The sequence below is a fragment of the Mus caroli genome, chromosome X, assembly GCF_900094665.2.
Source record: "Mus caroli chromosome X, CAROLI_EIJ_v1.1, whole genome shotgun sequence".
In the NCBI taxonomy this organism is placed as follows: domain Eukaryota; kingdom Metazoa; phylum Chordata; class Mammalia; order Rodentia; family Muridae; genus Mus; species Mus caroli.
In genome coordinates, this window is record NC_034589.1 from 101,694,300 (window position 1) to 101,706,592 (window position 12,293).

General features: G+C 36.9%; 2 protein-coding genes across 2 annotated transcripts in view; one reads left to right on the top strand and one right to left on the bottom strand.

The window, feature by feature from the left end:
* LOC110286749 (charged multivesicular body protein 1b-2) overlaps positions 1-12,293 on the bottom strand; it is a 34,690-nt gene that overhangs the window by 15,798 nt on the left and 6,599 nt on the right. Inside the window, exon 2 of the mRNA XM_021153325.2 lies at positions 10,664-10,761. Coding sequence (XP_021008984.1) covers positions 10,664-10,761 — 98 coding nt within the window. The remainder of the gene's footprint in view (positions 1-10,663; positions 10,762-12,293) is intronic.
* Tent5d (terminal nucleotidyltransferase 5D) overlaps positions 1-12,293 on the top strand; it is an 80,848-nt gene that overhangs the window by 4,579 nt on the left and 63,976 nt on the right. The gene's annotated exons all lie outside the window — the stretch shown is intronic.

Genomic DNA, 12,293 nt, shown 5'->3' on the forward strand with positions numbered 1-12,293 from the left:
GGACAGTCTATGGCAACTGAGGCCGTTATCTACTGGGACCACATATTTCTCAATGAAGTAGAAAGCAAGAGCATCAGTCAAATTTGAGTAAATTTGATCTTTATGTTTACAAAGAAGCCATGATGTGGTCACTGAAGTGAATGGAAGAATACATGGATTAAGGAAATACATTATAACCCACCACCATATTATGATGAGTCTCTTAACTCTTTTTATATCTAATAGCTTGGAAATATGTATAAAAGTACACTGAACATACTCTTATGCACCCATTTTTATTGCTAAAACCAATCCTAAAAAGATTTATATGCAAGAATAAGGTACTTCAAATATTAAAAGAGTTTAGATCTAGAGACACAGTTCAGTTGCTGAGTACCTGTCTAGTATGTGCAAGGCCCTAGGTTTAATTTCTAGTACTGCAAACAAACAAAGAAATCACCAAAACAGCTATTATTTAGATATACAAACATAGAGGAATAATTGAGTAAATTATTATATATCAACATGATAAAATTGCATTTTAGGAATATAAAAGGGCTACAGATAGTACAGATAATTAGCTAATAGTATGGGAGGCAAACCTCATGATTTAATAACAACAACAAGAATACATAAACCATTTTTCATGTCCTCTGAGTACTAATGGCTGAATACATACTCAGGTATTAATGCTAAAATATTTAGCAAGACAAGTCTAAGTGGATCAAGGAACTCCACATAAAACCAAAGACTCTGAAACTTATAGAGGAGAAAGTGGGGGAAAGCCTTGAAATGATGGGCACAGGGGAAAAATTCCTGAACAGAACAGCAATGGCTTGTGCTGTAAAATCAAGAATTGACAAATGGGACCTCATAAAATTGCAAAGCTTCTGTAAGGCAAAAGACACTGTCAATAAGACAAAAAGGCCACCACCAGATTGGGAAAGGATCTTTACCAATCTTAAATCTGATAGGGGAGTAATATCCAATATATACAAAGACCTCAGGAAGATAGACTCCAAAAGATAAAATAACCCTATTAAAAATGGGGTACAGAGCTAAACAAAGAATTCTCACCTGAGGAATACCGAATGGCTGAGAAGCACCTGAAAAAAATATTCAGCATCCTTAATCATCAGGGAAATGCAAATCAAAACAACGCTGAGATTCCACCTCACCTCACATCAGTAAAAATGGCTAAGATCAAAAATTCAGGTGATAGCAGATGCTGGTGAGGATGTGGAGAAAGAGGAACACTCCTCCATTGCTGGTGGGATTGCAAGCTGGTACAACCTCTCTGGAAATCAGTTTGGTGGTTCCTCAGAAAATTGGACATAGTACAACCGGAAAAACGAGCAATACCTCTCCTAGTTATATATACATCAGATGTGCTATAAGGTGACCGGGAAACTTTAAAGTAGTAGTTCTCAACCTGTGGGTACCAACCCTTTTGGGAGCCAAATGAACATTTCACAGAGGTCGCATATCAGATATCTTATATGTTAGATATTTGCATTATGATCCATAACAGTGGCAGAATTACAGTTATGAAGCATCAACTAAAGTCATTACTGTCTTTCTGCTTGTCATGTCCAACAGGCAATTTTGAATTTTCTTATATATTTTACCTGTCAACCCATCTTCACATGGATTGCTTCTGCTCTTTTAGGCCTGATCTTCCCCAATTGTTCCTTTTGGATCTTTGCCGCTTGTACATTGTTCATCTCCTCTCTCCTATCCCATTGCATTTCCCAGACTGGTTTAGTTAGTCTGGTGTGGTCCTTGCTGCTTACTCTCTCTCCCACATGTGCCTACAGTTCTAGCACTAAATCTTACCATATCTGTTGTCTCCTGAAGAAATCTACCTCTTAGATTCCTGAGAAAATTAATTTCTTATTAGGTCAATACATCAGGTAGCATATATCACTTAGCATATCAAAAGTTTAACATTTTCCTTCAAAGAGCCTGATAAATTGTTGGTACTTTTACACTGAAACAAAAGCCAACACCTCCATCTAACCATTTGCCCAAGCTGGAACCCAAGAGTCACTCTTGATAACTTCTTCTTTTCCCCTCCCTTATCAGTCATCAAATCCACATTGTATCATATTAATAGCTTTTAGTTTTGTAAAACTTTAATTTTTATGAGTGCTTTGTCTGCATGCCTGCCTGTGGATGACCCCTTCTATGTCTGGTACCTACAGGGGCCAGAAGAAGATATCAGATCTCCAGGAAGTAGAGTCAAAGAGTTGTGATCATCATGTGGGTGCTAAAAATTGAACCTGAGTTTTTTGGAAGAGCAGCAAGTTTTCTTTTCTTTTTCTTTTCTTCTTCTTTTTTTTTTTTGGTGGCTTTTAAGATAGGGTTTCTCTGTGTAATCTTGGCTATCATAGAACTCACTCTGTAGACAAGGCTGTAAAAACATGCACCAAAGTGCTCTTAACTGGTGTGGCAGTTTAAATATGCTTGGCTCAGGGAGGTGTGTGGGCTTGTTGGAGGAAGTGTGTCACTGTTGGGGTGGGCTTTGAGAGACCCTCCTCCTAGCTACCTGAAGGCTGTCTTCTGGTTGCCTTCTGAAAAAGATGTACAACTCTCAGCTCCTCCAGCACCATGCCTGCCTGGATGCTACCATGCTTCATGATGATAATGTATTGCTCCTCAGAACCAGTAAGCCAGCCCTAACAATGAAATATTATCCTTTATAAGAGTTGCCTGGGTCATGGTGTCTGTTCACAGCAGTAAACCCCCTAAGTAAGACAACTGCTGAAAAAAAGATCTTCAGTCCTTCATGAGTTTTTAAATTCCTTACTCTGTCCCTGTTCCCATTAATACTTCCCTAACAAAAGCAACTTGTCGTTTCTTGTTTTAACAATCACCATCCATATTTTGAACAAGAGGGAAAATGTTAATTTAAAAATTCCCCCTTCATGTGTCTGTATTGTTTCTGAAAGCTTTTTTTATTATTTATTTGAAAACTTTCAGACATGAATACTATAATTATAACATCCTCTTTTCCTCCAGCTCCTCCTGTGTCTTCCCCATTCCCCTTCAAATTCATGCCTTCTTTTCACTCATTATTACTCTCACATATGAAAATGAATACACTGATATTTTGCTTAGTCCATTTAGTGGTGCTTATGCATATATATCTTTAGGGTTGAGCATTTAGTATGGGAAAACAACTAATGAGGGCACTAATCTCTCTGATTCTCTCTCTCAGAAGTAATGAATTGCCCATAGCTCTTCATCATGGGGTGAGGCTTTGTGAGATTTTCCTTGTCCACAAGGGCCTGTAAACTGCTGCTGCCATTATCCAGGTCTTGTTGAGAGTTGGAAGTTGCAGCTTGCCGATTTTTAGTTTCAAGGGTCCTCCAACCTACCAATCTTAACACTTTATTTTTTTGTAGAAAGTCAAAGAGTAAGTAATTTAAACTATGTAGTCATATTGCTAGGATAGGCAATGGATCAGGAAATTTGAAGAGGAGGCAGGTTCTTATAAGACAACTTAAAATATTCAAATACTTTAAATTAAAACAGAGTTAGAACTCTAATATGTTAAGGCTCAAAAGACAAACACCTTATGTTGTCCTGTGCTTGGCTTCTAGCTTCTAATAGCTAAATATGTATATTTAGGTTGGGGTAAGTATGGATAGAGGCCAGAAAATCAGATGGGGTCCATGAGGCTTTGAGGGAGGTGTGTAAAAGACAGAATATAGAAAATTTATCATAGAATGGGAGATGAGAGAGGAGGAGAGGGAAGAGAGAAACAACCAAAACTAAACATATGACAATTGCATAAGGAAACATTATGTGAAGGCTAATAATAAATAAATCAATAAATAATAAAACAAGAACCCTTTCAAAGAAGCAAGCCTCAAAACCTATTTGCCACTGTTTTGGTAAAAATGAACAAAATATGCAGCGATAGCCACTAAATGAAAAGACAAACATTAACAGATTCTACTATTTCTGCTGTGAAGCTACCAAAAAGCTAAAAGGTAAACTCACAGTATGAAATTTGGTTAGCCATTTCTCATCTCAAATATCTATTCTGAGTTTTAGACATTATTGAGTACAAAGTTAAAAGTTTGGAGTGTGGTTAATTATTTCTTCCTCAGTTGGCCCAGTAGTAAACAGCTTTCACACTTAATACTCCTTCATCCTAGGCAGGACACAATTTTCATGCCCATTCGAATAAAAGCATTAACAAATAGTGATTTTCTATTTCTTTCTCAGTTAATTTGCACAATTTGCTCCATTTTATGAGGCATGTAATCCTTTCCCTGACTTCTGGTTTTGTGAAAAAAATTCTCTGAACTTTTCTTGTGGTCTCTAGTTTTTGTGGGAAGATATTTTAGGAGAAGTGGTCTAAACTGAGGTTGCTTTATTCAAAGACCCAGGTGACTCACAGTTCTGCAGCAATAGGATCTTTCTAGTAACTACTTAACTCTTAACTGTAGCACAAAAAATGCTACAGACTTATGCAGTAATTAAAGTGGCACGTTTGTGTTGGGTAATGTGCATCCCCTTTTATGATACGGGTCACTCTAAGAGGCCACTCACCATAGTCTAAAGAAAAGAGGCCATGTCATCTAGCCCTGCTTATCTCTCTCTGAAACAGGGAGTAAAGACATTCTTTTTGGTTCTGTGGATTGAGTTTACACCTAATTTATGATCCTCCCCAGGACCTGATTCCTCTAATATCCTTACCATGTAAATTATCCGAGATTAATGCTGAATCAAATGGTATTATTATAAAAGTCAGACTTCCCATTTGTTGGAGGAATTCCATGAAAGCTTTCTGTTTTGAACATCTTCCGATATAACATCCTGTCTATGAAGGCTTCCTCTCTTCTTTCAGCTATCCTTTTACAGGAAATTTCTCTATAGGCTTTAAAGCGAAGCTTTCTTTTCTTTAGGGCCCTGTTTTTAATATGTTGTACTATTCCCTTTTCATGCTCTCCTCCTTTAAACTCAAATCACGGCTCGAAGACCCTAATTCTTTTGTTGTTGTTCTTGTTGTTGCTTTTTGTTTTTTAATTCTGTAATTATATTTATGTACAGAAAACTTAGTGCACATTTAAAACAATTTAGTGGCAAGTTCTTTAGCCTTTGCCTTTTCCAACTTGGCAATGCAAGCCACACACACACAAAAGAAATCTAAATGGAATAAATGAATAAAGAGGATGCAAAACCCAAAGTAGACATTCCTCCAATGCCAGAAATGGGTTACATATAATTGAGTTGTTGGCTAAAGAAAAACCATGAAAACTTCCTAACATTGCTATTGCCAAGGATATTGGTTGTTCACTACAAACTTATGGTCTACTGCTGAAGACAACACCTAAATAACTCATGGAACAAGCTGGTCCCCACCTAGAGCCTTCACCCCTACTGACTAGTGTTCATGGAACTGGAAGGTAACCCTGAATAATATAATAGGAGGAACAACCTAGATATAAACTCTTTGATCTTGCATGTAGATACACTTGTGCAATGGTGTCAATGGTACAAATGTTGGAGAAATAACCAACCACTATCATACTGGATTTAAGGCCCAGTCTGTGAGATGGAATACATATCCAACACTGCCTAGGGGACCAGGAACTAGAGACTTCATAGGTCAGGGACATAGAGAACATATCAATAAAATGACTCCTAATGACATTCTGCTATACTAATAGATCGATGCCTCAACTCATCTATCATCAGAGACTTTTCCTCCTGTAGTAGATGGGAACACATACAGAAACCCACAACTGAACAATGTTCTGAGAGTGAGAGACCATGGAACACTGAGCTCTAAATGGGATGGCTCCATCAAACCCCTCAATACACCATGGCTCAGAGAACCCAGTGAAAGAAGAAGCTGAAAGATTATAAGAACCAGTGGGGATGGAATACACCAAGGCAACATGGCTTTTCAGACACAACAGAACTGATGTAGCATGCATGCAGGAACTAACAAAGACTGTGGCAGCTTATACACAAACTGTACAGGTCCAAGCTAGATAGGGTCCCAGCACTGAGAGGTTGAATTAGACATGATCTCCTATCCCTAACCAAGAAGATATCTTCAATTGACAAGAGCTTGCAAAGGAAAAAATTGCTCCAATGGAGTCTCACTGGGTATATAAACCACACTTAAGGTAGGTTCTATGCCCTAGCAGTAGATGGTCAACAGAAAACAAACTCAATGTTATTTTTGCAGATTTTTTTTTTTTGGCTCATATTGCTTTCTTTCAGCATTTTCCTTACTTGTACATTATAGTTTCTGATTTTTTTTTATTGGTTGTATATGTTCCTTGTGTTACTCTTTTTAATTTGTCTGTTTTCTAAAGACTATGAAAATGAAGGCATGGATATGAATGAATAGGAAAAAATCTGGGAGGAATTGGTAGAAGGAAAACCACGATAAAAATCCATTACATAAAAATTAACTTCAATACAAATAAAATAATATAAAAAAGAAATGGAGAATAGAACCATAAACACCACCCACCCCAAAGAAACAAGAATGGCTAAGAAACTTTTGTTAAATGTTCAGTAGCCTTAGCTATCAGGGAAATGAAAATTAAAACTACTTTGAGATTCCATCTTATCCCAGTCAAATAATAAAAAAACAAACAAACAAACAAACATCCTAATAACAACACAAGGACAAAAACCACATAAAAATGATGCAATGATGCTTTTAACTATTTGCAACAGTGCAAACTAGTATAGCCACTATGGAAATCAGTTTGGAGGTTCTTTAAAAGACTAGCAATACATATATGATATGATTCAGCTATCCCACTCTTGGGTAAACTTCCGAAGGATCCATATCCTAATACTGAGATCCTTGTTCACCCATGTTCATTGTTGCTCTATTTACAATGGCCAGGAAATGAAAACAGCTATCAACTAACAAATATACAATGAAAATATGTAATACTATTCATCTGTAAAGAAAAATAAAATTATAAAATTACAGAGCTCGAAATAATCATCCAGACTAAGGGAGCCCACACCCAGAAGGACAAAAGCCACCTAACCAGGTCAGTCTCATATCTGGATGATAACTTTGAAACACAGAGAAGTCAAGAAACTTGGAGGCGGAGGCCATGGGAGGAAGCTTCTAAGGGAACATTGATAAAATGTAAGAGGTATGAAGGATATAGGGAACAATGGAGCAAGAGAGATGGAGTAGGGTGAAGGATGGGAGTGCAAGTACAGGAGGGAGTTAGGGGGCAAGGAATACAAAAGACGTTTGCTGTGTTGGCTAAATTGATGCCAACTTGACACAAACTGTAACCATCTGAGAGGAAGAAACCTTGATTGAGAAAATATGAGATAGGGCTGTAGGCCATCCTGTAGAACTTAATGGGGAAGGGCCCAAACCACTCTGGTGGTAGATCTGCTGCTGGGCTGATAGTCCTTGGTTCTACAGGAAAGCGGGCTAAGCAAGCCATAGGGATAAGACAGTAAGCAACACCCCTCCATGGCCTCTGCATTTGCTCCAGCCTCTAGGTTCCTGCCCTTTCCTGAGATTCCGACTTAGCTCCCTTTGAGAAAGGACTAAAATAAGGAAATGTAAGCCAGATAAACATTTTCCTCCCAAACTGATTTTGGGTCATTGTGTTTCACTTCAGCAATCGAAACCCTAAGACACTTAGAAAAACACATATGGAAACCTACTACTGTAGAAGCATCCTAAAATATATGTATGTATGTATATATATATATATATATATATATATATATATATATATATTTATAAAGTTTAACTATAGAACCCTAGAATGGGGGCAAGGAGGGAAGGACAATGCCTCTCTCAAACACCATAGGTCAAAAAACAAAAAAAAAAATCCAGTGTCAGATATGAACTACCTCTTTTTGATTTGTTTGTCAATAGACTCTGATAGGTGCATTCCTACCCCCCAAAATTCCAAGCTATTGTCACTGCTTTTGATTATCCCTTCCAGATCTTGAAGGTAAGACACAAGATAGCACAACCTCAAGTCATGGAACATGGGTGAATCATGCTAGGTTTGAGCTTGAAGCTTCATCCCTACTGGCTAGCTTTCAAGGTACAAAGGTACTATGCATGCTATGGAGGGAATGAAGTAATTAATAGTTTTACCCAGCTATTATGAGCCCTTCAAGCAACAGTACTGAGTGGCCTGGTGGAAAGATGCCCACAAGTACATAGAAGTAGCCAATAACTTTTCTTTTTATTAGATTTAAGATTGTTCTAAAAGATGGAAGTCATGCTAGGTACCTTTCTTTAATAGGGCCAAGAGTCCATAGCTGGGCAAATCTATTACTATCATTTTGCTAAATGGACACATCAGTTCAGCTCTTGATTTTCATCAGAGAAGCTTCCTTTTTTGGAAGATAGTGATTAATACAAAGACTACAGTTAGTTAACATAAATAGAATAAAAGACCATGGAGTGCTCAGCTCTAAATGACACATCTATATCACTCACCCCCACTTCAAGGCTCAAGGATCATTGTGTAAGAGTGAGCAGAAAGAGTAAGAACCCAAGGTAGTAGATGAATACTATGAAACAGAATTGTCTAGATGATATGATGGGCCCACACGAACTCTCAGTAGCTACTGACCACATATGTGTACAGGACCTGTACAAAATCAAGCCAGAAAAAAGGAAAAAAAAAAAGCCCAGCCAGGATTGGGGAGCAGATCACAAGGTCTCAGCACTAGTTGAGAAGCTAAACACAATTGATGGCTGCTGGTAAAAGAAGTTTTCTTCAGGGATGTGGCCCAAGAGGCTTACCCATGTACCAGTAGCAGCCCTACACCTATGCACATATTGCTCTCACCAAGCAGACTTGATGGGTTTAAAGTGGAAGCACAAGAAATTGGGAGAGAATAGTGGAAGGGCTGGGGGAGGGATGGATGGGGAAGGGGTGGGAGTGAATTTAACAGAAACACATCAGATGTATTCATGGAGTTCTCCAACAATAAAAAGAACATATGAGAGAAAACCACGGAAATCCACATGTACACAACCTAATTAACATAGCATGCTTGAAAATGTTATCCTTGTAAAGTTTTACTTCTAAGTCTGGCATTTGCCTTAGTAACCTAGATTTTGGGAACATCCGAAACTGCTAAAAATGGCTTACAATCTAAGCAGTAAATGGCATAATAAAATCAGCAAACAGGTTTCAAAAGATAAATTTTCATTTACTTTTTTTTAAAGGATAAATTTTTAAAAGGAGCAGATAATTAAGAAAAATGTTTAACATCTTTAGCCACTATGGAAATGAAAATGAAAACAAAACGAAGATTTCACCTTTGTGGCTCAGAATTGCTATCATTAACTAAACAACATTAAATGCTAATGAGGATGTGGAGAAAATGCAACTTTTATATACTTCTAGCAGGAACGTAAATTAGTTGAATCATTATGGAAATGAACATGGAGGCCTCTCATAAAACTAAAAGTAGATTATCCATAGGACCTAGCCATAACATTCCTAGGGATACAGTCAAAGGACTCTAAATCAACATGGAACACAGTAACTTGCACAGCCATATTTACTGTAGCAGTATTCACAATCACCATGCTATTGAACCAGGTTAGGTATCCACCAACATCTGAGAAAAGAAAATTGTCATTTACAAACATGTCCATATTGGAATGGGGTTCCGATAGCCACCAGAGGGAGAATGAGATTTTGTTTGCTGAGAAATGGATGCAAGTGAGGAACATAAGAGTACATGGAATAAATCAGACTCAGTGTAAGCCTATTTTCTCTCATTTGTAGATCCTAGCTCTTATATAGACACACAAATACTAATCTTCCTAAAGGGCATGAAAGCAGAAGTGAGACTGTGTGAGGTAATGAACACGAGTTGGAAGGGAAATAAGGGGAAAGGTATGGCATGAATATTGTCACAATACATGATATGCCTGTTTGAAAATGTCTGTGAAACCCATCATTATGTACAATGAATATACAGATAAAAATGTTTCACTATGGCTGAATTGTTAGTGCAAACAGTAGTATTTTGTGTCAAATAACTAATTTCATTCCAGAGATCTGGAATTCTAGCATGTTCTAGGTAAAAAGTCCAAACATAACTGATTACAAATAAAACCTTCAGAATTCTATATCCAGAGCTTCTCTGTTAGGCAATGTTTCACATAGGTTATGATTTGTTGGAGAACTTAAGCTTGTCCCAACGTGACTCCATTGAAAAAGTACTCTTAGAAGTTTGAACCTAAATCTTATAGACTGCCCCATGCAGTGGTTTTCTTTGCTGAGTCTGCACTGAAACCTTTGACTATATCCCTGAGAAAAAAAACTTATTGTGCCCTATGCCTTGCGCTAGTAAATAACCAAAGCACAAAATATATCAGTTATCTGTAATGTTTAGATATAAAACCTTAGAATGCATGGGTGTTAGAATCAGCAGAAGTGGGCTTCTCAAGAAGAATGAAGTTAGCTAAGGAGAGATTTTATTTGTAGTAACTCAAAAGTACACAATTTTGTAAGCTATGTTTACATATATAAATATCAACAAAGTTGAAGCATAGTAAAGAAGGCATTATCAACTACATAGGCTAATGATTTACCTAAAGAGACACAATATAATTAACTTACCCTTCTATATCTAGCTGTATTTCTTTTGTGAATTAGAAAAAATAAAAATATTAAAAGTGGTCTACCTTTTTTATCTTGGCCTTTTCAGCTTTTTCTTCTTTATCACACTTCTTGGCATTCCTATTAAGTTCTTTTGCAGCAAACTTCAAGTTAAATAAGTGTTCTGAAAATATAGGTTAAGGTTATCCCGTCAAAAAGTCATTTGTCCAGTATAAAGACCTGTCAAATTGATGTTAAAATAATTAAAAGTGATCAGATACTATTATAATTGAGGCAACTAATCACAAAATTTCTAAAGAAATAGAACAAATTATTTCTTTAAAACTTCCTTTCACCCAAAAATCACGTTAGTAGAAGATACAATATTAATTAGAAAAGAAAAAGAACTATTCTGAAGGAACCAGGATTTAGTCAAGTTCAACGTCATCAGTAATAAGGTATGCCAATATTATTTACTTTTTGAAGAGATGTCTTATAAATAGCATATCATTAGTACCGTTGCTAAGATCAATCTCATTTGTTATAAATGAGCAGTATAGATTTTCAAGTGTCAAATTCATCAATCAGGAAGGACCAACTGAATAACTGAAGCAAATAAGAGACTTCACGACTAAGTGAAACATTACTAGAAGGCTCCCAGAAACTACCAATAGCTCTTATTGAGGGAAACCAAATCAAGGCAGAAATGAAGCAGAGATCATGGAGGAACACTGTTGACTAGTTTGTTCCCCATGGCTTGCTCAGCTTGCTTTCTTATAACATTTAGGGCCACCTGCCCAGGGGTGGCAATGCAAACCGTGGGCTGGGCCCTTCCCACCAATCAATCAATAAAATGCCTCACAGACTTGCCTATAGTGTTCTTTCTTCCCAAATGATTAGCCTGTGACAAGCTGACACAAATAAATAAATAAATAAATAAATAAATAAATAAATCCATATATAAATAAATAAGTTCCAGAGCCTACCTAAAAAGGCTGCATGTATCAATAATCCCAGAATTCTCATTGAAAGGTGGTAAGGAGAAGACTAGAGAAATGCCTAGAAGTTCTTGGCCCAACTATTCTGGAATGCACAGTGCAACAGATACAGTAAGAAAGACCTTGTCTCTACAAAGACCTTAGCTCAAAGAGAGAACTGACTCCCCAACACTGACTTCTGACCTCTACATGTGAACTGTAGTGTACATACAAATAATAAATGAAAAAGAAATAAAGGTTAAGAAAAAGAAACATTTTCTAAATATCAACATAGGAGTGGAGTGATGGCTTAGTGGTTAAGAGCACTGGCTGTTCTTGCAGAGGAACCTGGGTTTGATTCCCAGCTCCCACAAAGTGCCTCACAGCCACCTGCAACTCCTATTGCAGAGGATCTGATAACCTCTTCTGACCTCCATAGGCACCAGGCACCCACATGGCAAACAGATGCTCATACAATCAAGGCAAAACATTCATACCATAAAAGGAAATTAAAAAATAATTTTAAAAATCATGATGGATTGAAAATAATAAAATAAATTATAAGCAGGACTTTAAAATACAAATACATAGAGTGATGAGATGTCAAAAGACAAACAAAAAATTTCAAGTGCTATTCTAAAAAGAAAGAAGCAATGAATTTATTAGCATCAACTAAAACAGTATCAGAAGTCAGTATAATATTAGGAATTAAGAAAGAGGGACCATCATAAAAATTCAC